This window comes from Schistocerca nitens, chromosome 5, assembly GCF_023898315.1.
Source record: "Schistocerca nitens isolate TAMUIC-IGC-003100 chromosome 5, iqSchNite1.1, whole genome shotgun sequence".
NCBI classification, from domain to species: Eukaryota; Metazoa; Arthropoda; class Insecta; order Orthoptera; family Acrididae; genus Schistocerca; species Schistocerca nitens.
The window spans coordinates 434,342,346-434,368,667 of NC_064618.1; the positions used below are offsets into that span (position 1 = coordinate 434,342,346).

Below are 26,322 nucleotides of genomic sequence, written 5' to 3' on the forward strand. Positions count from 1 at the left end.
AATTCTCATGCAAATCAATGTGCAGAATTAACAAACTCCTTTTACAAAAAGGATACAACTTTAATTTCAAATTAACTACAACTCAAGTCACAATAAAAACAGTTATCAGAAATGTCTGTAATGGTGCCAGAAGAACAAAATGAAGAAAGTCAGCTTGTAAAAATAAATAAATGGATGAACAGTTCCAAATCATGCGGAGCTGTGATGGGTGCTGAAGCTGCAGCAACAGCAGCTGAGGTGCATGTATCACTTTTAAAATGTTGGTTTTTGTACTAATATTTAAATTGTGTATGTGTGTGTAAATACACACAATGATTTTATTTTTAAAAAATCTGAGTAGAATGTGCGTGTTTGTGAGTGTAACAGTATTATCGAGCCTATATGCTGGCACCCAAAAAATTATAAGTGTAAAATTAAAATAAAATGAAATCTCAAAATCTTAACACCAAAATTCAACTATAACAGAGAAGAGAGTCAGAATAGGGGGGTCAGTGCTTACATGAGTCAGGGTGTGGCTTTTCCTCTGCCACCATTAACGCTGCTCGTTCTGTCGGAGGCATGCGCTGCTCTATCGCATTCACACAGTTTAGCATGCTCCTGGAAAAGAGTCAGCATATCTGGTCTGGGTAAAGCTATGCAACTATTTGTTGGCAAATGGTGGGTGCCTTTATTCTTATTACCTGTGGTGTCAAAATGTGGCAAGAAAGAAACGAGAAAGTCTACAAGCAGTTTCTAGACAATAAAGTCCACTCTTTATGTATAAAAAGAAATATGACACAATTAAATTTCATTAATAGCTCACATAAGCTGAAAGCCAACTTTATTATCTGCTGGCACCATCTGAATTTACACCTCTGACAAATGTCAGGACCATAACTCCCATTTCTCACCAAGATTTAAGAATAAATATTTTCCCTTGTGCCTTAGGACCAGACACACTGATTTATCAAAATCTCTCTCTCTCTCTCTCTCTCTCTCTCTCTCTCTCTCTCTCTCTCTCTCAGTCTCTCACTCATTCAAAATACAGAAAATGGAAGTACTACAAGTACTATTAACACTACAATAAAATGTGACAAAGCATATTGCTTGTTATACCAGTTTGTGAACAGCTATGTGCCTATAATGGCTTATAAAAGTACATGCACTCTAATCTTTAAATTTGTAGTGTGCATATATTTCACAGTACAAACAATTTGCTTTGCCATTCAGTACAATGTTCTAACATCTCAACAGCAGATCAGCATCCTCCTCCTGCATTGTAAGTAGTAACAGCAGTTGTTTTTAAAGGCAAGCTTGACTTGGATGGAGCATCTTCATCGATTTTCACAAAAGTCTCTCGGCTGGCGTTAACACTTCCATCGTCCCTGAAATCGAAGAACACTGCTATTAAGTTTCCAGCTGGTAAGTGTGTACCTGTACTGAAATGAGGACAGACCACCTCTTTGCCTAGGAAATCATGGCCTTGCAACTCCTAAAGCAGGTTCCCAATTTGCCAATAAAATCTATTTGCCAAGAATTATTATTAATGGTAGATTGGATCTTCAGGGGGCACCACAAGCAGCACACCTGTGAAACTCTAAATGCCTGCGTTCTTTAAGCATTACATGGCATAACATGAATTTGAAATAACTGGAGAGCAAAGCTATGCAGTATTAATTGGATAGGAGACTGTTACAATACAGCAGTGAGTACATCTGCTGATGTCCTATATGTGCCATATATTGCGTGAAAACTTTCATTGAATACCTTATACAGATTTCACAAGAAAATGGAATCCTGCTTTAAAGCAAGGGTTTTACAGAAATATACTAGAACAGAGATCATAAATTTAGAGAATAATTTATTGCACATATTCTTATTGGAGAGAAAGAAAGAATGGTGGAGCGAGATATGAGAAGCTGTGCTTCACCACATTAACAATTCTTTCGCACTTTAAATTTCACAATTCACTTTGTTTTTACAATGCTGTAGCTGTGGTGGTATTAACAGCTTGTTTTTAAACAGTTACAGAACAAGAATAACATTCGGAGCATTTTATCTGGAGGTATCTGTTATTAAAGAACTCAAGTTTTCTGTGCATGGAAACACTTGTCGAATGTAGTCATAGTGATTAAGTGTGTGATTTTAATAGTAAAAGAAACTGTGGCTTAATCATCACATTCTAGTTAATACTACCTAGTTTGGATGAGGTGTTTTTTCTCTAAAGACACACAAATTACTGGTAAAATTTAATTTTCTAGTATGACTGTAAAATATTCACTGTAACTGGAAATTTCTTTTTTTTTTATTTCTTCCAGTGTCATTAATGACAACATGAAGTTCCACTACTTTAGTGCCAAAGTGTTACGAATTTCTGTACCAGTCTAGGCTCACTCCAAAAACTGTTCCACCACAAACACAAGCTACCATTGTATTCCAAATCAAAATCACGTGCAAACTTATTTTGGTGCATTGATATTCTTATGTAAAAAAAGAAAATTATAAAAAGCTACAGTAGTGTGAACACTACTCTACAATTTAAAAATATGCATTCAGATTCAAGCTCAGCCAATGCCAATCAGTAAAACTGCCCTCTATTTGATATGTCTCAACTTTTACTGATTTGAGAACTTCAAAAGATAAACATTTTGACAGTGTTTCCCGAAGACAGCATTATGGTTCTTATTTCAATTTTTCATTGATTTTGTTACTGGTATATTCATGCAAAATTTTGTGTAAATACACTGATTCTCATGCTTCATTTTAAAAAGTTTTGTTACTCACCCATACAACCTACTGTCCCGAAGACTTCCCCTTTTGTTGTCATGGTAAGAAGAGAGAACCAAATTAAAAGAAGGGTCATACAGACCTTGCTTGATGGATAGAAAGTAATCTATCGCACACATTCTTAATTAAATCAGTAACAACAAATTCCAGTGGCTGCACTATGCATCCTCCACGATACAACTATATATATTTTAAACTTTCAAGCAATGTAAATAAAATTTATTCATACACAGAACATTACAAATTAAAATAAAGATTGCTCATTGATAGCTGCTAAAAGTGTATTCCTTCATACTGTCCAAGACAAAAAGGTTAGCATATTTCAGTTACAAATATCAGTAAATTTAGATTAGCAACCCTAGTATGTGAAGTTTCTGCAAGGAAGCCATTGATAGGGTACAATATTCTGAAGAATGTAGAAGTCAGTTCAGTTCACCAAAGGCAAAAATGTGTGTTAATTATTTTCAACCAAAATGATACCAATCAGCGAACTATGGATGATTTTGCTAACCCACATTTTCAAAATTTAGATTTTCCCCTCTAAGAGAGAAGACAGAAATAGTACTGAGAAAGGTTAGTAATATCTAATACTCTTTGAAGTAACATTCTGAACAGAAGCTGGATGGAACCTTTATGAAATGAAGATCTTGTTCACCTGCACTGAAATTTTTTATTAATGCCACCAATGTATTAGGTTTGAGTTATTTATTTGTATTTCTTCTTGTCTGATGGTTCTTTTATAAACTATAAAAAAATAATCCACCTTAATCTTGCAACAGCTCACCGGATGAAAAAAACAAAACATGTAATTTCAATCAGGAGTAGTTTTGTAACAAAGATTTGACAAAAGAATAGAATCTCCAGATGCTACTCACCGTAAATATTACATGTTAAGTGGCAGACAGGCACAACAAAAATGTTGCGCCTATCTGTAGTTCAATGTGTCATCTTTATGGAGAGTGGCAATCTATTTTTTCCTTATATTAAAATTTGACCAAATGATTCATAGCCCAACCAGGAATATGATGAACATCCATCAATGGTGTATTTAAATTATTTAATTATTTATTATGTATGCTAGTTAAAGTTTTTAAATTTGACAGTATGACAAGTTTGCATTTTTACTACATAAAATCTTCCTCCCTGTAACCAAATCCTGTAATTCTGACTCTGTCTGACTTTCTCGCCTTCTCTGGCATTTGGAGGGCACAAAAACTCTGGCAGACTCATGTACATTTACTCAGCCTGGTGGTAACTAACTATTTGAGAGTAACATAAATCTGATTTCTTTTTTTTTTTTAATCTAAAAATTACTCTTGGTAGCTTTCCAAGCACAAAGTTCCATAACTGAAAAGAAGGACAGGATTTAAGATCCTGTTGATAACATGGTTGTTAGATATAGAGTACATGTTAGCAATGAACAACAATGGGGAAAGGAATTAGGTATATCCTTCTAATAATAATAATAATAATAATAATAATAACCTGGGCATTTGCTTTAAGCAATTAGGGAAAACATGGAAAACCTACTTCTGGATTCTCAGACAGGGATTTAAACTCTGGTTATCCCAAGTGCAAATCCAGTGTCTTACCACTGTACCATCTTTCTTGGTTTGGATCTCTATACTTCACATAAAAATCACAATTCGTCGCTGACCTAAGGAGCTGACACTAAATCCAAACTACAAAAAGAGTTGTAAAATATGGAAGCAACTGTAGAGAAGCATATTTCTTACCATGCAGTGTATTCCAGTCCTTTATGGCTATACAAGGGACCACTCAGTTCCCAAACATGCTGCCAGCCACATATTTCATGCTTTCAGTAGCTCCTCTACAATCAGGAACATATGACATTTTCCTTATCGGTTCCAGCTCATCAAACATCCAGTGGCAAGAACCAATTCTGATTCAGTTGTGACACAGTTAAAAATCTTGTCAGTCTTGCTGAAAACTACTATTCATCCTTCCATCTCTTCCCTTCTCCTCCTCACTTTTCTAATTTTCATTCCACTTACAGCTGCACTAATGTTTCACGTCCAATTCACATATACAATATCAACTGCTCCCCTAATACATCTCTTAGTGCCGCTTCCTGTCCACTGTCATTTTGAATAGCATCTGTGCCTTTCTATATATATATCTACTACTGAGTGATTTCTGAACGAACCAATATTCATTTTCAGTGACTGATGCAAGGTCATATCTTTCCCTCTCCTTCCCTCTTTCCTGATGAAGCGACCTTGGGTTGTGAAAGCTCGAAATTTGTGTGTGTGTGTGTGTGTGTGTGTGTGTGTGTGTGTGTGTGTGTGTGTGTGTGTGTGTGTGTGTTTTATTGTTTCTATCAATGTACCAACGCTTTCGTTTGGTAAGTTACAGAATCTTTGTTTTCATATAAAGATGATGTGACTTACCAAACGAAAGTGCTGGCAGGTTGATAGATACACAAACAAACACACAAAATTCAAGCTTTCGCAAGCAACGGTTGCTTCATCAGGAAAGAGGGAAGGAGAGAGAAAAACGAAAGGATGTGGGTTTTAAGGGAGAGGGTAAGGAGTCATTCCAATCCTGGGAGTGGAAAGACTTACCTTAGGACACACACACACACACACACACACACACACACACACACACACACACACACACACACACACACACACACACACTTGTAAAGGCAAAGAGTCAGTCGAGGCGGAAGTACAGAGGCAAAGATGTTGTTGAAAGACAGGTGAGGTATGAGCGGCGGCAACTTGAAACTAGCGGAGGTTGAGGCCTGGCGGGTAACGAGAAGAGAGGATATACTGAAGGGCAAGTTCCCATCTCCGGAGTTCTGACAGGTTGGTGTTAATGGGAAGTATCCAGATATCCTGGACGGTGTAACACTGTGCCAAGATGTGCTGGCCGCGCACCAAGGCATGTTTAGCCACAGGGTGATCCTCATTACCAACAAACACTGTCTGCTGTGTCCATTCATGCAAATGGACAGTTTGTTGCTGGTCATTCCCACATAGAAAGCTTCAGAGTGTAGTCAGGTCAGTTGGTACATCATGTGGGTACTCGCACATGTGGCTCTGCCTTTGATCGTGTACACCTTCCAGGTTACAGGATTGGAGTAGGTGGTGGTGGGAGGGTGCATGGGACAGGTTTTACACCGGGGGCGGTTAAAAGGGTAGGAGCCAGAGGGTAGGGAAGGTGGTTTGGGGATTTCATAGGGATGAACTAAGAGGTTACAAAGGTTAGGTGGACAGCGGAAAGACACTCTTGGTGGAGTGGGGAGGATTTCATGAAGGATGGATCTTATTTCAGGGCAGGATTTGAGGAAGTCGTATCCCTGCTAGAGAGCCACATTCAGAGTCTGATCCAGTCCTGGAAAGTATCCTGTCACAAGTGGGGCAGTTTTGGGGTTCTTCTGTGGGAGGTTCTGGGTTTGAGGGGATGAAGAAGTGGCTCTGGTTATTTGCTTCTGTACCAGGTCAGGAGGGTAGTTGCGGGATGCGAAAGCTGTTTTCAGGTTGTTGGTGTAATGGTTCAGGGATTCCGGACTGGAGCAGATTCATTTGCCATGAAGACCTAGGCTTTAGGGAAGGGACCGTTTGATGTGGAATGGGTGGCAGCTGTCATAATGGAGGTACCCTTGGCACAGTGTTACACCGTCCGGGTTATCTGAATACTTCCCACTAACATCAACCTGTCAGAACTCCGGAGATGGGAACTTGCCCTTCAGTATATCCTCTCTTCTCGTTACCCGCCAGGCCTCAACCTCCGCTAATTTCAAGTTGCCGCCGCTCATACCTCACCTGTCATTCAACAACATCTTTGCCTCTGTACTTCCGCCTCGACTGACATCTCTGCCCAAACTCTTTGCCTTTACAAATGTCTGCTTGTGTCTGTGTATGTGTGGATGGATATGTGTGTGCGAGAGAGAGAGAGAGAGAGAGAGAGAGAGAGAGAGAGAGAGAGAGAGACAGTATACCTGTCCTTTTTTCCCCCTAAGGTAAGTCTTTCCGCTCCCAGGATTGGAATGGCTCCTTACCCTTTTCCTTTAAAACCCATATCCTTTCATCTTTCCCTCTCCTTCCCTCTTTCCTGATGAAGCAACCGTTGGTTGCGAAAGCTTGAATTTTGTGTGTATGTTTGTGTGTCTATCGACCTGCCAGCACTTTCGTTCGGTAAGTCACATCATTATATATATAGGGAAACATTCCACGTGGGAAAAATACATCTAAAAACAAAGATGATGTGACTTACTGAACGAAAGTGCTGGCAGGTCGATAGACACACAAACAAACACAAACATACACACAAAATTCAAGCTTTCGCAACAAACTGTTGCCTCATCAGGAAAGAGGGGAAGGAGAGGGAAAGACGAAAGGATGTGGATTTTAAGGGAGAGGGTAAGGAGTCATTCCAATCCCGGGAGTGGAAAGACTTACCTTAGGGGGAAAAAAGGACAGGTATACACTCGCGCACACACACACACACATATCCATCCACACATATATACGTGGAATGTTTCCCTATGTGTGTGTGTGTGTGTGTGTGTGTGTGTGTGTGTGTGTGAGAGAGAGAGAGAGAGAGAGAGAGAGAGAGAGAGAGAGAGAGAGAGAGAGATTTGTTCTATTCATTAACATTTTCACCATTTTCTATACATGATTATCTATTATAACATCAAAACGCCTTTTTTCCCATTTAAAAAATGATTCAAGATACAGAGGGATGTCAAAATTTCAACATAATTCCTAGATTATGCACATTTGACACTACCATCTCTCGCTTTCCTTGATGTTCATAGGATTCTAAAAGTATGAGGTTAATTGAGGAAGTAATGAGCTACTGCACACTCCTGCTGTGCATACTGATATGAGACTTTTATCCAAGGTATAATGGTTTCTTCAGTATCTCGTCCAGTACGGTTTGCATGTCAGTCAAAACAAGTTGTTACTGTTTATTCAGAGACTGCTTCTAATGAACTGCATGATAGAAATTCCTGCCAAGTATAAAGTCAGAGGTGATATTATATTTTGACTGAGTGAAATGTACAATTATACAATACTGAATGTAAAAAAAAAGTGAGATTCAACAGTGGTGACTAAATATGCACGACAAAACTTGATCCAGGTGTCTGCCAATCATCATCAACCAAGTGAAGAACAAAGTTGTGCAACTCAGATAATAGTCTTCAATGAGTTAGAAACTCATATTCATCATTTCTTGTTCTTTGGTTAGTGAAACTGGCCCCATAATCTTGGCTTTTATCAAAATGTGGGTGCATTCCGTGGCATCTCTGTGACCAACACAGGTTCCCAGACAACTCAGTGACCAGAACAAAACAGAGAGAACAGCAACATAAGTCATATTTTAGATGCAGTATTATCAGGTGGAAATGCTTTTTTTTACTAAACTTACTGGTATTGAAACATGACCAACTGGTGCCTGATCTCTGGCAAGCCCCGAGTGAAATCATTGTTCATGTAAAAATCAGCCAACCCCACTATGTGAATGTTGACATTTGTGGCAACAGTGCTTTCGCCCTGTAAGGGTCAATTTTATGCTAGAAAGTACTATGATCAATTTACCATTGTAGATTGATATTATAATGCCCTAACAAAACTATACTGAGCTATCTGAAATCTTGTTGTTGTTGTGGTCTTCAGTCCTGAGACTGGTTTGATGCAGCTCTCCATGCTACTCTATCCTGTGCAAGCTTCTTCATCTCCCAGTACTTACTGCAACCTACATCCTTCTGAATCTGCTTAGTGTATTCATCTCTTGGTCTCCCTCTACGATGTTTACCTTCCATGCTGCCCTCCAGTGCTAAATTTGTGATCCCTTGATGCCTCAGAACATGTCCTACCAACCAGTCCCTTCTTCTTGTCAAGTTGTGCCACAAACTCCTCTTCTCCCCAATCCTATTCAATACCTCCTCATTAGTTACGTGATCTACCCATCTAATCTTCAGCATTCTTCTGTAGCACCACATTTCGAAAGCTTCTATTCTCTTCTTGTCCAAACTATTTATCGTCCATGTTTCACTTCCATACATGGCTACACTCCATACAAATACCTTCAGAAACGACTTCCTGACACTTCAATCTATACTCGACGTTAACAAATTTCTCTTCTTCAGAAAGGCTTTCCTTGCCATTGACAGTCTACATTTTATATCCTCTCTACATCAACCATCATCAGTTATTTTGCTCCCGAAATAGCAAAACTCCTTTACTACTTTAAGTGTCTCATTTCCTAATCTAATTCCCTCAGCATCACCCGACTTAATTCGACTACATTCCATTATCCTCGTTTTGCTTTTGTTGATGTTCATCTTATATCCTCCTTTCAAGACACTGTCCATTCTGTTCAACTGCTCTTCCAAGTCCTTTGCTGTCTCTGACAGAATTACAATGTCATCGGCAAACCTCAAAGTTTTTATTTCTTCTCCCTGGATTTTAATACCTACTCCAAATTTTTCTTTTGTTTCCTTTACTACTTGCTCAATATACAGATTGAATAACATCGGGGAGAGGCTACAACCCTGTCTCACTCCCTTCCCAACCACTGCTTCCCTTTCATGCCCCTCGACTCTTATAACTTCCATCTGGTTTCTGTACAAATTGTAAATAGCCTTTCGCTCCCTATATTTTACCTCTGCCCCCTTTAGAATTTGAAAGAGAGTATTCCAGTCAACATTGTCAAAAGCTTTCTGTAAGTCTACAAATGCTAGAAAAGTAGGTTTGCCTTTCCTTAATCTTCCTTCTAAGATGAGTCGTAAGGTCAGTATTGCCTCACGAGTTCCAACATTTCTACGGAATCCAAACTGGTCTTCCCCGAGGTCGGCTTCTACCAGTTTTTCCATTCGTCTGTAAATAATTCACATTAGTATTTTGCAGCTGTGACTTATTAAACTGATGTTGTTGTTGTGGTCTTCAGTCCTGAGACTGGTTTGATGCAGCTCTCCATGCTACCCTATCCAACTGATAGTTCGGTAATTTTCACATCATTCTTCTTGAAGTCTGAGGGTATTTCGCCTGTCTCGTACATCTTGCTCACCAGATGGTAGAGTTTTGTCAGGATATCTTAGGTGCAAGATTCTTTATTGCAGTAGTGTGATTCTTTCTGACAATGCCCACCCTTGCACTGCTTCTATAAGTAGAGTTTTGCTGGATCAGTTCTGATCAGAAATATTTGATTACCCAACACACAATTTGGACTTCGCTCATAGTGATTTTCAAGTTTTTATGGAGCTCAATGAGCTCGTGGGGGAAAAAGTTCTGGAAGTGATGTCAAAGTGCAGCAAACAACTAGGTACTGGACTGATAGATTCTAAATCTCATAGAGAGATATGGCAAACACTTAAATAATGGTGAGGAAATAAAGTAAGCTTGAGGCTTAGAACTGACAATATAATCAGGCATTAGTTCCTGAATTGCCCTCACAAATGAGTCCTGATCTGCCAGTTTATTATGTAACCAGCTCTAATCCCAGACTTGATTCTTGGTAATGATCAAAAATTTTCTCAAGTGGGAAGGTCAAAAAGGGGTCTACACAATCTTTGAAGGTAAATGAAAAGCTGTTTCAATAAATAAGCATCAGCACTGAAATTCAACTCATAGAAGTGCAATTAAACCAGGATTTTCATTGAGCTCTTTGCCTTAAGGCATTTATTTCTCTATTAGTGCTAGATCACAGGCATCCACATGTACCTTTTCAATACTTTTTCTTCATTACCTCATCACCACCCATACTCCCCCATATTGCAGTAAAACTGTTCCTGCTTCTACATCTATATTTTGTGAGCCACCTTATGATGTGTGGTGGTGGGTACTTTTAGTACAACTGTAACTCCCCCTCCCCCTCCCCATTTCCCTGTCCCTTTCACAAATGGTCCATGGGATGAACAACTGGCACTAAGTCCCAAGACGAGCTCCTTTGTGTGTCGATTTTCTTGTCACGATCATTTCACAAGCTGTATGTGGGATGAAGTGATATGTTGGCCAAATCTTTTTTGGAGTGTATGTGTTGTAATTTTAACAACAAACCACCTGCATTCTCTTTTAGCACCTGAAGAAATGAAAGAATAAATTGTTTAAATACTAACTTGTGCATCTACACAGCACAATAATGAGCAATGGATAAGCAGGCCACTCCATCTCATTCTCTGTATCTTGTATATTATTTGTTCTGTGCTTAATGAAAATCATATTGTGTGTTAAGCACCACATCACTGTTGCAGAACATATAACTCATGTGACTAAGAACTTAATTTGAACACAAGGCCTGTTATACATTAAAAAATATACATCCTCATCCTACAACTTGTCTTCAAGGGATTATGTCTGAATATTAAATGATAAAATATAACAACACAAATATGCCACAGGCAATTAATTTCTGTTATACGCATGAAGAGAGAAACCACTTCATAAGAACAGGACACATTTAAAATAAAGTGACTACAACGAAATTCAAAGTACTCTTACTTTAATCAGACTTTAACAATGTTTATGAGAGAATAGCGGTAATGGTGAGGCTGTTATATGAATTTCTCAAATTTTGATTTTGTGTGACTTTTGTAACTACCAGTATTCTGGAATGTAATTCACTTTTTTAATTCTGTTTGTGACATTTATTCAGTGTCATTTCACCATGATCTGAAGTTAATATCCTGCTTCTCAGAGCGGAATGATCCATATAGCTTTATGTTGTCACACAGCTACATTTAATAAGCTATTACCATAACGATAATGTCATTTTCAGTGCTTTCTGCAGAATAATTTTTTAGGTTCCTTAGCTGCTAGGAATACTTACCATAGTCTCGTAGTAATGCTCTGGGTCTCAAAATCTATCCCCATCATTACTAAGATTTTTAATAAAAATTGTCAGCTATAGCAGCTGAAGACATCATCTGCCAATAACTTTGTCAAAAGAGGGAAACAGTGGAAAGAGAGATCCAGGGCACCCTTTCCTGATCATCAGGGGGCAGAGGGGTGGGGGGTGGGGGGGGGGGGGGAGTCGCACAGTTGCTGCCAATGATGAAGTGACTAGGAAAAAAAATATTGAAAACCAATGAAAGGGTAGCATTCTACAAGTCCAAGTGTGGAATGACAGAAGTGTGAATCTGTTGTAGAAACTACAAATCTGGAAAGGGACACGCAAAGGCTGAAACTAGGGTAGGCAAGTTATTATGAATAGAGAGATTTAAGTCCAATAATGATAGGGAATGTTTGAGTTCTGTAGTAGGGGAAGTGACTGAACACAGAGTTACAGGAGAAAGTAGGAATGCTAGCTCAGCAATAGTAATGTGGAAGAGAAAGAGACAATGAGTTTTGCACTAAATTTCAACAGACACACTACACGGAAGTTTCAATGGGAGGATGTATACTTGGAAAACACCAACACACAGCAAGATACTAGCTAGATACATCATACTGAGACTCTTGAGATTCCAAAATCATATACTGCATTGCAAGGCATCCCCATGAGCCGATATAGCCTCAGAATAACAATTTAGTGATTACGACGAGAAGCCTGAAGTTTAAGAGAGTGGTGTGTGTGTGTGTGTGTGTGTGTGTGTGTGTGTGTGTGTGTGTGTGTGTGCGCGTGCGCGTGCGCGCACACACGCGAATATCTCTGAGGATGTAGATACTGCAATAATGGATATGACTGTAAGCAATTCAGCTGAAGTAGAATGGGTATTCCTAACCAGGGCAGTCACATTAGTTTGACAGAGAAATATAGGAACAAAGAAGGTAACTGCAAACTGATAGGTAGCAGCGGGAAGACTTCCATTAATTAGCTAAAGAAGGAAATAAAAATAATGTTCAGGAAAAGAAAGTAATATAACCATATAGCACTCGGAACACAGGGATACATTTTTAAAACCAGAGTCTGAAAGAGCTTTGGTAGACTTGCAATATCAAAGCAGAAGGTATCAGTAACATTTCTGTGAAATTTCTGAAACCATTTACAGAAGTGGCACCCAAATAATTATTGAAATTAGTGTGTAGAATTTATGAGACTGGAGACACATCATTAACACTTTCTTCCCATTTGCTTCAGTTAGTTCTCCTCAGCCCAACAACCCATCTTCCTCTATGTTGAGTTCCACCTCAAGGATGGCTACATCAGTACCACCATACTCGTCAAACCTACCAAACACCAACAATACCTTCACTTTGACAGCTGCTACTCATTCCTCACCATGAAGTCCTTTCCATACAGCCTAGCCACCACAGACATCACATCTGTAGTGATGAACAGTCCCTCTCCAATTGTGCCAAGAGTCTCTCATAGGCCTTCACAGACCAAAATTGTTACCCTTCCCACCTTGTCCAGAAAGTGATCAGCTAGACCTTGTCTCCCACATCATTTGCCATCCCCCACATACCAACTGACAAGCCACAAAAAAAGTGCTTCCCTTGCCACTCAGTATCACATACTCTGATAGGGTTTTGACTGCCACGTGCGTACCATGAAATGAGAAATGTTCACCACGTCCCTCCCACACTGGTATAAATGAAGATTAATAGACAGTGAGCTGCAGACAGTTACAACAAAAAGACTGCTATACATCTGAGCTTTCGGCCAAAATGCCTTCTGCGTATTTTCTACTTTAGAAGAAGGCCTTTCTGAAAGCTCAAATGTGTAGCAGTCTTTTTGTTGCGACTGTCTGCAGTTCAACAGCTTCTCTATATAGTGAGTAGAAATCTATCCTTCTCATAATATTATCATTATTCCCATCTTGGATTTTCCATTTTACAAGGTGTACAACTTTGCTTCTGCCATTTTTCCCCAACATTTGAGGCTTTAATGAAACAAATTGGTTGCAGATGTATCATTCACACTATTTTCCATCACTGGCCACTACTATCTCCCATCTTCTGAGCAGTGTATGAATCCCGCGTTGAAAAAATCGTTCATTTTTTGAAGCGATCGATGAATCGATCAAATTTGTGACTTCTTCGTGAGATTGGAAGTGTTTGTCAGCCAGGCCATGCGCCATTGATCTAAGCAGGTGATAGGGGGAGCAATGTCTGGAGAATACGGCGGGTGGGGTAGGACATTCCATTTTAATGTTTCCAAGTACCTTTTGACCTATTTTGCAATGTGGGGTCGAGAATTGTCATGCTGAAAAATCACTTTATCGTGCCTCTTGCTGTATTGAGGCCATTTGTCTTTTAATGCTCTGCTCAAACGTTTTAATTTCATTTGATAAAGAACACTGTGATTGTTTCACTTGGTTTTAACACCTCATAGAATACAATGCCAAGTTGGTCCCACCAAATGCAGAGCATGATCTTGGAGCTGCGAATATTCAGTTTGGCCGTCGATGTGGAAACATGGTCGGGATATCCTCATAATTTTTTGCCATTCAACATCTCTTGGTTTCAGCTCACACGGGACCCAAGTTCCTTCTTTCTGAATCATGCCCATAACCTCGAGACGTTTTGAAATGGCTTGCTGTGGCACTCCCACTAATCGTGCCAATTCTTCTTGAGTTTGACGTGAGTCTTCATTCAGCAATGTCTCCAATTCTGCATCTTCGAAAATGTTCTCTCTTCCACCACTATGATCATCTACGACGTTAAAATCACTGTTCTTGAAGCACTGAAACCACTCGTGACACGTTCTTTCACTAATAACGTCTTTACCATACATACTTGAGAGCATTTGATGAGACTCAGCCACTATTTTCTTCATATTGAAACAAAACAGTAACACCTCCCCCAAATGGCAAGAATTAGGCTCGTAAACTGACATTTTCAATTGAGAACAACTTTATGATGGAGGCACAAATCGACTAATGTTTGAATGAGGTTATTTTGACTGAGGTCCAAGCTAACTGCCTGACATCTGCAATCTGTTTCTTTTGACCGTTACTTACCATTTTCATCATCTATCGGCAAACGGCGGAAGCAAAGTTGTACACCTTGTAAGATACATTTATATGTCTTCTTTCTCTCTTCTCCCATCTGTTCTTGAGGATCTCAGTCATTATGTTCAACTGGTTTCTTGCTACTTCTTTGCCAGCTCAGTTTCTTTTATCTCTCCTTAATCTGTGTCATTTTCATTTTGTTATCATTTTTTTTTATAGACCATTTTATTCTCTCTTTTCACTTCCCACTGGCTTTCCCAACTCTCTAAATGTGGCTCATCCAAAACTCTTAAGTTCCCATACAATTAAAAAACTTTCATCACACAAAACAGTAATATGGTAATATTCAAGTGCATATCTCCCGCAACATTTCTATGTAATAGTATTTATTGATGAGACACCTGTAATACTGTGAAACCCTTTTATTTCTGCACCTCATCATAGGAATTTGTTACCTTTAATATCACAAAAAGGCTGGACTGCTACTTATAATACAGAGAAGACACTGAGTCACAGAAAGGCCCAATGGAAGAACTTCTGTACTTAAGCGTTTAGCCGGAAGGTATTCTAAATTAGGAATCACATTCACACACGAACACACACGCAATAGACCACTGTCTCTTGCCACTGAGGCCGGACTACAGACTGTAAGAACACCTAATGGGAGAAGCAATCTGGCTTAGCTGGTGTGGGTAAGAAGAAGGCTGGGGTGGGGAGGGGGAGGGATAACCTGATAAGACCTTTCAGCCGAAAGCTGAAATGTAAATCAGTATTTTTGTTGTGCCTCTTTGCAGCTCAACATCTCCTCCACATGGTGAGTAATAATATATCCTTTTTATAATATTGACATTGTTCCATCCTGGACTTAACATTGTTTAATCTGTTACCTTCGATAGATAAGACAGTGCCCGAGATCAGATGTCCATTAAAGAAGGGAGTAAAAGGGGCACTTGCCTCCCTATTCCCCCGGGAATCTGGAATACAGAGGTTTTATTCATTACAGAACTGTCATACGCTTCTAAATGCGATTTCCCATGGGTCCACTAAACCTCTCATTTAAACAATTGTAGCATTACGTGGCTGATCACTGTGAGATTGTTATGGCATTAGCAACTGCTATATTATTTACATAAAAAATTGCAATTTTACACACTTGCCGCCCCTTCCCATCACCTTGGATAAATTTCTGTGGGCACCTATGCCTGAGATCACAACAGCAAGAGTACAGGTATTACGTGATGAGATTAAGAGCTTTATAAAGACCCAGAAGAAGTTTCTTTAGATTACTGCTGTCATCATAATGGATGAAGTTTTAAAAGCAGTCAAAACAAACGCTCGAACGCCTAATGATTACCCAAACTATGTCAATGATATAATGGTAGGGGGAAAGAGATTTACAGTGAAGTCTGATCAAGGTCTCTAACATGAAGACTTTATGATAATGGATCTCAAAATGAGTGAAACCTATACAGTATGATTTTTTGCTACATGCCACTTCATCAACAGCTCACTAAGAAGTGAAGACAGAGGGATATAATATGAGTATCTTCTAGAATACAGGCAGCATCATTCAATTTTAGGAAAGTACCATTATATCAAGAGCTTAATTCCATAACACAAAAGCATCCTAATTTCACCATTTAGTAAGTCAGATAGTCTGAAATGAAACATTTCCACAGACTTGTGGGATGAGCCTGTACAAAATATTTTTGTAACTTTTTCAGTACATGGACTGGAGACATGAACAATTACTGGACCAGTACAGTCATCTCTAGTTAATGGAAATTAATGGAAAAGAAGTTCCCCCACTCTTGGTTACAAAAGATGAAACTGATTAAGTAAGAAATGAAGCCAGCCGGAGTGGCCGAGCGGTTCTAGGCTCTTCAGTCTGGAACCACGTGACCGCTATGGCTGCAGGTTCGAATCCTGCCTCTGGCATGGATGTGTGTGATGTCCTTAGGTTAGTTAGGTTTAAGTAGTTTTAAGTTCTAGGGGACTGATGACCTCAGATGTTAAGTCCCATAGTGCTCAGAGCCATTTGAACCATAAGAAATGAAAACAACTGGCAACAGCTATGATTGGGAAGAAACTCACTGCATATCCTTAAAGTAGAATGACGAAAGTGAGATGGTCATACAAAGGAAGTACCTATCCACATGACCCCTCAAGTATACTTTGATGTTCTTATGAAGATGTTCTTATGAAGAGATCAACAAGATGATCTAATGATGGCTGATTGGAGTACAACTTCAACAACCAAAAACAACAGATTCCAGCTGCTTGATGGTTACTGTACAGCTACAATAGCCAGATTATTGCACCTTTGGAGCTCTTTTCATATGTTTAAGTGAAGTTGAGCAATGTGTGATTGATTGAAGTGGGTGAAGTAATCAGAGTGATGAACAAAACAGGGAAGGGGAAAAGCAGATGTCTTTATTAATCATCTGTCACCAGGAATAAGTGTTCCAGTGAAACAAAATTTTTTTATTGAACTGCTGTCTTCTAAAAGTTTTATGGTTCTGATTTTCAAAATGAATGACATAGCACATCATGATTTAGTTCCTACTCCCCTGGTCCATTTCTTTACAAGTAACAAAGAGTGATCAGAAAAATCTTCGGTGAAGGTTAATCACCCACAGTTCAAACATACGGCAAATAATGTTTTCCCTTAAAGTAGCAAGGTATGGGAAGGAATACCAGATGTACTCATTGTCTATGCCTTGAGGCCTTGTTCAACTTGCTGAAGTGGCTATTCCAGAAGCCACTGAGGGAACAGAGTACAATCAACTGCAGAGTGTGACCCACACTAGAGCAAATGATGCCTGTCATCTGGGCTTCAAGGTCATACTTGGATCATTCCAATAACTGGCAGAGAAGGTCAAGAAGGTACCTTGCTCAAGAAGTTTCAACAAAGCTCAAAATTTGCAGCATTGTCCCCAGAACCGATCATGACCCCCCGGTTCTGAGTCAGACAGAAGGAGTGAATCAGATTCTGTGACAAGCTAGGCTATAACTTTTTGGGTTTGTGCCATAGGGTTGACAACTGTATGGTCCCCATAAATGGATCAGGGGTGCACTACAAAAATAGGCTAATGGTGAATGGAGATGGTGAACTTGATGCAGCAGACAAGAATCTCAAATCTGCCGAGATAGAAACTAAAACAGCATGCAAAAATGTCTGGGCCAGACTCAGTAAATGTAATCAGGTCCTTCTACTGGCACTGATTAAGGACCACAGTCGTTCACACACTGGACTCGCATTTGGGAAGAAGACAGTTCAAATCCCTGCCTGGCCCCACAGATTTAGGTTTTCTGTAATTTCTCCAAATTGCTCCTAAGGAATACCAGGACGGTTGCTTTGAAAAGGGCATGGTTGATTTCTTTTTCCATCTTTTTGTAGTTCGAGCTAGTGTTCCATCCATGGTCTGGAGTGGGGGGGGGGGGGAGGCATTGGGGTGGGGAGAGGAAGGTTATTTTGTGTGTTCAAAGTGACCCCCATTAGCAACCAAAAACATTGATTCTGCTGAACTGTTGACTGAATTACGGCTGTCAGTGTTGCCGGTGTGATAAGCACAGAGACTGTCTCCATGGTTTCTCATGGCTCGTTTAGTGTGACTGGCTTCTGTTGATAAACTTCATTTTTCAAGGTCTCCAATAGGTAGAAGTCAAGAGATGTAAGACTCGGAGACCATGGTGGGTACCTAAAAACCCCTCTTCAACCTAACCATCGTACAGGCAGATTTTCATCCAAGTAGGCTTTGATGTCTCTGCAGGAGTGAGGTGGAGTGCCATCTTGTTGTAGGGAAAATCTTTCATTTCCAACCACCTCCTGGATGGCATGTAATATCAATGTTCGAAGCATATGAAGGTACACCTCACCAGCTACAGTATCTTCAAAGAAGAATGGGCCAATCAAACAGTGCAATGACAGACCAGTTCACAGATTAACACCCAGTAGATTAACATGTTTGTCCGTGTGAATGTCACATTACTCCATCCTTCAGTCCGGATCATCCTCATTCTTGGAATGATCTTGGAATGTACACTTTCCACTTTGGAGCCTTCAGAATTTGCCGTATGCTTGATCGGCTTACCCCACTTTAATGTGCACTACTTCTTAGATTTCTGAGGGGATCTAGTAAAATGTTGCAACACAGCAGCACTGGAAGCTGAGCTTGTTCATGTTTCGGTTGACCAGACCTTTCCTTGTGCACATCCTCAACGGTACGGCCAGCTTCAAATTTATCCCAAATTTGATATATTGTTGTATGGCTTGGTAGCTAATCTCTGTACAAATTATGCCATTGTCATTGTACTTCCATCATCTTTCTGCACTTCCAGTACCACTTAAATACAGCCTTGTGTTGCTCAAATGACAATCTTACTTTCGTTCACTATTATCTGCTGGAAAATGCACACCAAGATCGTTTGAGAAAACACTGGCCTATGCTATTGCACACTATTGAAATGATATGTCATTTTGTTCCAAAGATATTAACTATCGAAGAGTGTCTGCATTTTTATGGACCCCCCCCCCCTCTCTCTCTCTCTCTCTCTCTCTCTCTCTCTCTCTCTCTCTCTCTCTCTCTCTCTATCAAAAGTACGATCATATGAGGTAACAAGTAAAATTTGTGACAGGATTGAGGGTCTCTGGGTAGGAAGAATGCAGCAAGCTATCTTGGATGGAGAGTCATAGATGGATGTAGAAGTAATTTCAGCTGGGTCCCATGGAAGTGTTTCAGGACCCTTTTTGTTCATGTTGTATCTTAATGACCTTCCAGCTAGTATTAATAATAATAATCTCAGAACTTCTCTGGAACATGCAGTTATCTATAACGAAGTACTGCCTGTAAAAAAGTGGACAAATGTTCAGTTGGATCTTGATCAAATTGCAGAGTAGCACATACATTGGCAAACTGCTTTAAAATATTCAGAAATTTAAATTTGGGAACTTTATGAATTGAAAAAAAAGTAGTATTCTATGATAACAGTATCAAGAAGTCTCAACTGGAATCGGTCAACTCACACAAGTACCTAGGTGTAACACTTTGTAGGGATATGAACTGGAATGAGCACATAGGCTCAGTTGTAGGTAAAACAGATGGCAGACTGTGGTTCTTTGGTGTAATACTAAGGATATACAAACAACCTACAAATGGATTACTTACAAATCACCTGTGTGATTCAGATTATTCCTCAAGAGTGTGGGGCTAACACCAAATAGAGCTAACAAAGGATACTGAACATACACATGGTGGGCAGCCTGAATGATCAAAGATTTGTTTGAACCACAGGATAGTGTCACACAGCTGCCGAAGAAACTTAACTGGAGGACGATTTACAATAGATGCACACTATCCTGAGAACACCTACTTGCAAAGTTTGAAGAACTGGCTTTAAACAATGTCTCCAGGAATATACGACAACCTCTTCTTATGTATTGCTCTCTTAGGAGTCATGGGGGGGACAAAATTAGACTAATTACAGCATGCCCAGAGCAATTTAAACAACCATCCTTTTTGTGCTCCATACACGGTTGGAACAAGAAAAAGTTCTAATAACTGATACAGCGGGAAGTACTCTCCACCATAAACTTCATGGTGGTTTGCAAGTATAGATGTAGATGTAGATGAAGAAGAACATGGGAAGGGGGTGGGGGGAAGAGACGAAATCATAATATTACAAGCGATGGTGAAGGATCTAGTGTTAAGTGTGAACAAAGGCACTAACAATTGTCAGGACTGTACACATTGTTCAATGACAAGTAGGAACCAGTATAGTGAAGCATGCAGCCAAATCAAGGTGTTTAAGCTGCAGTAGAATTTTTGGTGGCTACAGGTGTATTTTCTGGTGTGAATTAGCATGTGGAGATTTAGAGCTAACTGTGTTTAAACTGAACCACTGAATAATAAGTTCTCAGGTTTCCAGTCGAATCAGCTGATTAAAATTACATGAGCTTTTGACCAAGCACTCCTTGACCATTTTCAAGCAGTATAACTGCCTGTGGGCTGCTGGTATGCCCCTGTATATGCTAAATGGTAGCTGTGATGTCACTGGAGCTCGCAGCATTACCATATATGGACATACATTGACTCGGTGTTTGATGTGCCCATTTTAACTTCACAATCATTGGATTCCACCCCCAGCTGAGCTGCAGACCACTGTCTCTATTAGGAGTGTTATCAGTGATTTTTATTTCACTGGCTTCTTCAATTACACAGTCCCAGAAGCCGTTAGTGTGAGCTATGACAGAGATTTCTTCAATTTTAGCCGGTTACCATTATCTAAAGCATGCTTGGCCAAAATGTATTTCTCGGGGTAGTACAGGTGATTAAACCTCTTATGATCCTACCTGTGTTGTTACACACTGCATACTGCTTGTCCATCGTAAGGCTGGCCACACTTGCAAGGTGTCTCGTAGACCCCAGGTGTTCTGAGACCTGCTGTATCTGTAACTGGTCTCGGCAGTTGATGGATTTTTATCAGAGGCCTGAAGATCAATTTGATCTTATGTCATTTTCACCAGGCAGCTTATCTTGCCTAACATGGTGCCACAAAATGGCACAAAGCGAATTTATTCTCCTGCTCATCAGCTATGGTCTTACTGTGATTCTCACTTGAGATAACTTCATTTATTTGATAATCATTCCAGCTGTTGTTCTTTAAGAGCTTGTGTAGGTGGCACAGCTTATGGGGCAGGTTGTCAGCATCTGATATTCTTGCATGAGGCACCAATGTTTGTAACACAGTACACTTTTGTGCCAGGTGGTGATGGCTGAGGTGAGCAAGTACAGAGCTGTGTCAATACATTTTCTATAGATGCTGTGTGCAGTGGATGAGGGTGTCGAGAAACGGCAGTGCATTGCCTTTCTGTACCTCCATGGTGAACTGGATGTTATGTTAATGCTATTGAGGTGTTCAAAGAAGTAATCAAGTTTCTCATGTCCATGGGGCCAAATGAAGAACATTTCATCAACATATTGAAAGAAGCAAATGTACTTTAATGGCACTATGTGCAAGGCAATATCCTCAAAATTCTCCAAGAAATGATTTGCAACAGCTGGAGCTAACAGGCTATCCATTGCAACACCATCCGTCTGATCATCATACTGGCTATTATACAGAAAGTAAGATGATGATAGAGTGTGCTTAAATAGCTTAACCATGTCATTTACAAAGAACTGGGATACTAGGCCCATAGAGTCTTTGATGGGCACATTCATAAACAGGACCACCACATCAAAACTGAAAGTAATGTCACTCTCACTAAGTTGCAGATGGTTAATTCAGCTGGTAAAACCTCCTGGGATTTTAATATTATGTTCATAGTGCCCTACATTTGGAGCTAGGAGATTCACCAAGTACTTGGCCAGCATGTATGTTGGTGAACCAATGATGGATACAAACAGGCAGGCCGCAGGCTCCCTAATGAAACAGTGGACAAAATACTGCACAAAACAAGCCGAATTCTCATGAAAGCAAAGTTACCAGCACCCAGCATGACCAGGGGCTGAGCACAATCGCCTGCAAGCACTATGCAATGATGAAAGTGTTGTGGTCCTTCCTGCTGATAATGGGCAACACAGTCGTAATTGTGGAATACGAATTATGATACAAAGACCTGTGCGCTATTGGCCGAAGATACTTACCCGAAACTCCTATGCAAAACAACGTGGAGTATGAAAAACATCTGAACTTCTCAAGTACTCTTCTGTTAAAGACAGTGTGGTCAATAATCTTGCCCCACAGGCATCTAGACCACCTACTGCTTATGCTTTACCGAAGATCCAAGAGAATGGAGTGCTATTCTGCCTCATTGTATCTATAAAAAAAATAGCCACACAGATCTGTACTCACATTCCATCTGCAATCACCACCCAGCACAGCAGTGTACTGTTTGTTTTGCTTTAGGGCGCAAAAAACAACTGGGGTCATATGTGCACAAGTTAAACTATTGAACATCAACACATAGAGGAGTTAAACGACTATATGTCAGTCCCAATGGACAGAATAGGAGACAGCTAAAACAGGCATATGGAAAAAGGGCTGAAAAACACACCATGCAGAAATGGAGGTCCAAAATCAAAAAGTAAATGGCCTTTGCCATATTGCGTTGGAAGTGCTGAGAGGAGGTCGTCCAAGGTGCTGGGAGAGGCTTAATGAGCCGAAGCTTATTCCCGAGAAGGGAGGACCATTGGCGATGCCAAAGGGACCACTTCCTGACAGACGGCAATGCAGAGATCATCGGAGGGAATATAGGTACCCGCGGGCTAAGGTATGGGGACTGCAGCCTTGGCAGCTGCATCAGCAGCCTCGTTTCCTGGCAGACCGACATGACCAGGGACCCACAGAAACATGACACTGGCTCCATGAAGAGTGAGCAAATGACAGTTTTCCTGGACCCACTACACTAAGGGATGAGCAGTGTACAGTGCACACAGACTTTGGAGGGCACTGAGTGAGTCTGAGCAGAGGACACAATTGGAAAGGCTGTGTCATCGGATGTACTCCGTGGCCTGATACAAGGTGAAGAGCTCGGCTGTAAATACTGAGGAGTGTGCTGGAAGCCAATATCGAAAGACACGGGTGCCAATGACGAAGGCACACCCGGCCCAATAGTCAGTCCAAGAGCCATCGGTGTAGACAAAGGTACTATAGAGAAGTTCCATGTGAAGGTCGTTAAACTGGAGAGGCAATAGACTGAGCAGTGTACTGTGTTACGTACATTGGTGGATTGTGTATGAACGATATCAGATGCTGCAAACTAGCCCCATGAGCTGAACCACCAATGCAAAGTCTACAGGAACAACAGCTACAACACTCATCAACCACATCAATTGATTCCAAGAAAGAATCACAAATAAACCACCATTGATGAGCAGGAAAAGAAACTTGCTTTCTTAAAAAGGAAGCTTGCCACTCACCGTATAGCAGAGATGCTGGGTCACAGATGGGCACAACAAAAAGACTGTCACAAATAAAGCTTTCAGCCCATATGGTCTTCATCAAAAATACAACCCCCCCCCCCCCCCACATGCGCAAGTGCACACATGACTGCAGTCTCAGGCAACTGTAGTCACACTGCGAGCACCAGTACCACTGCACGATGGGAGTAGTGACTGGGTGGGGGTCAGGAGGAGGATGGGTAAGAGAGGGGGAGCAATAGTAGGACAGGGGTGGTGGACAGTGCAGTGCTGTTGGGGAGCATGCAGAGTTGAGGTGGAGAGAGAGTAGGGCAGCTACGTGCAGCCAGGAGGTTAGATGGAGGGCAGGGGGAGAGGGGCGGGGGGGGGGGGGGGCAGTAGAAAAGGAGAGAAGTAAAAAGACTGGGTGCAATGATGGAATGAGGGCTGTGTAGTGCTGGAATGGGGACAAGGAGGCAAGATGGGTGAGGACAATGACTAACGGAGGTTGAGGCCAGGAGGGTTATGAGAACATAGGATATGTTGCAAGGAAAGTTCCCACCTGCACAGTTCAGAAAAGCTGGTGTTGGTGTGAAGGATTCACATGGCACACACTGTGAAGCAGTTATTGAAATGAAGGATGTCATGTCTGGCAGCATGCTAAGCAACAGGGTGGTCCACTTGTTTCTTGGCTATAGTTCATCGGTAGCCCTTCATGCAGATGGGCAGCTTGTTGGTTGTCATGCCCACATACAATGATGTTTAGCTCATACATAGATCACATGACTGGTTTCACAGGTAGCCCTGCCTTTGATGGGATATGTGATGTTTGTGACCAGACTGGAGAAGGTGGTAGTGGGAGGATGTGTGGGACAGATCTTGCATATAGGTCTATTGCAGGGGTATGAACCATGAGGTAAAGGGTTGGGAGCAGGGGTTGTGTAGGGATGGATGAGTATATTGTATAGGCTCGGTGGACGGCAGAATACCACAGTGTGGGATGAAGGAAGGATAGTGGACAGTACATTTCTCACTTCACTTCAGGGCACGATGAGAGGTAGCTGAAACCCTGGTAGAGGATGTAATTCAGTTGCTCCAGTCCTGGGTGATACTGAGTTACGAGAGGATTGCTCCTCTGTGGCCAGACTGTGGGATTTTGGGAGGTGGTACGAGACTGGAAAGATAAGGCATGAGAGATTTGGCAAGTATGGGAGGATAGTTGCAGTCTGTGAAAGCTTATATATATCTTTTCTTTGATTTCATTGTGACTTAACGCCAATTTTAGTGAGTTTTCACCTTTAGCTATAGTAAACTGCCTCAGATTTCATCATTTCCACCTTTTGCATTCATTTCTTCCTTCTCGTGATTTTTCCCGTGTATTTGTGTATATTTTAGTGAATTTTTTTGATGTAATTCTGTTATTTATGTACTTCTTGCATTTTTTCTACCACCATGGATCCTTGCTCACTGCATCTAAATGAGTACAGAAAAGTTTCCTTATCCCCAGCCAGAACCCAGTCCCACATACTGTTGCTGCATTGTTGCTTGGCTCATGGAATCCTCCCAAATGGACTTACCTTCAAATTACCCATCTCCAGCTGCCATCCCTACTTTCGTAATGACCTCCACCAGCTAAGATTCCGCCAATCCTTAGCCCTCAGCAATATAGTCCTGCAAAATGGTATCAACCAAGCCCATTGCTTGCATCTTCTCTCCATCCACAAAATTCTACTGCTGGGCAACCCCAAATTCCTGGAACCCATAACATACACCGAAATTCTTGCCCTCCAGGAACTACAGCAAAATGCACAATGCCACCTGAAAAATCTCTCAACCCTACTCACTTCCTACTAATGCCTTGGAATACTTCTGTCCATCACCTCTACAACAACCTCCAAACCACCTCCACGTCACCTCATAGCTGACAAACCCTGTCTAGCAGACCAACTACACTTACCGCACTCTCCAAAACTCACTCCCACCATCCAGAAACTAAACAGACCCAAAACACTGTCATTAACCTTTCCTCCAAGCCCCATAGAAATATCAGTCCTTTCCAAAGACCTCACCTTTTGTCCCATGCCCAAATTCAATCATGTAGGACCTGTTACAGACATTCTCTCCTTCTCCCAGTCCCTACAGTTCAAACTGTTTTCGCCACCAACCCCACCAATCAGACCGACCAAAGAAAAATGTTGAACCCTGCCTAACTCAGTTCACTCCTCCATCCAACCGTGATCCACCCCCTCTGCCCCCAAATCATCCCTGTAAACTTTCAAGAATGCCTTAACCTCAAACCTTGCTTCACCATCATTTCCCCTAATCCCTCAACATGCAAACCTACCTTACATCCACAGAAAGAACCTCAGTCCACCATCTAAAAACTGATCCTGACATTATAATCCTACTTGCAGACAAAGACTCCACCATTGTAGTTTTAAACCACAAGGCTTACCTAGCAGAAGGACTCTGCCAGTTGTCAGATATTTCCACCTACAAACCTCATCACAGTGTCCCCACTCCAGAAATCCAGCAGGATCTCCAGTCACTACTCAAATCCTTAGGCCCATCCCAGAACCTCTCCCTGGAGTCCATCTCTCTGCTCACCCCAACTTCTCCCCACACTCCTATTGTCTACATGCTTCCTGAAGTCTGTAAACCCAACCACCCAGGACACCCCATTGTGGCTGGCTACTGTGCTCCCACAAAGAGAATCTCTGCTCTCATAGACCAACACCTTCAAACTATTACCCAGAACCTACCCTCCTATATAAAAGATAGCAA

The 26,322-nt window shown here is 40.9% G+C and overlaps 1 protein-coding gene across 2 annotated transcripts in view; it reads right to left on the reverse strand.

Moving 5' to 3' along the window:
- The window catches only part of LOC126260852 (glucose transporter type 1), a 522,947-nt gene that overhangs the window by 69,961 nt on the left and 426,664 nt on the right, over window positions 1-26,322 (reverse strand). For both annotated transcript variants that reach the window (XM_049958265.1, XM_049958264.1), the window contains one exon: window positions 2,764-2,793. In XM_049958265.1, the coding sequence (XP_049814222.1) occupies window positions 2,764-2,793 (30 nt within the window). The remainder of the gene's footprint in view (window positions 1-2,763; window positions 2,794-26,322) is intronic.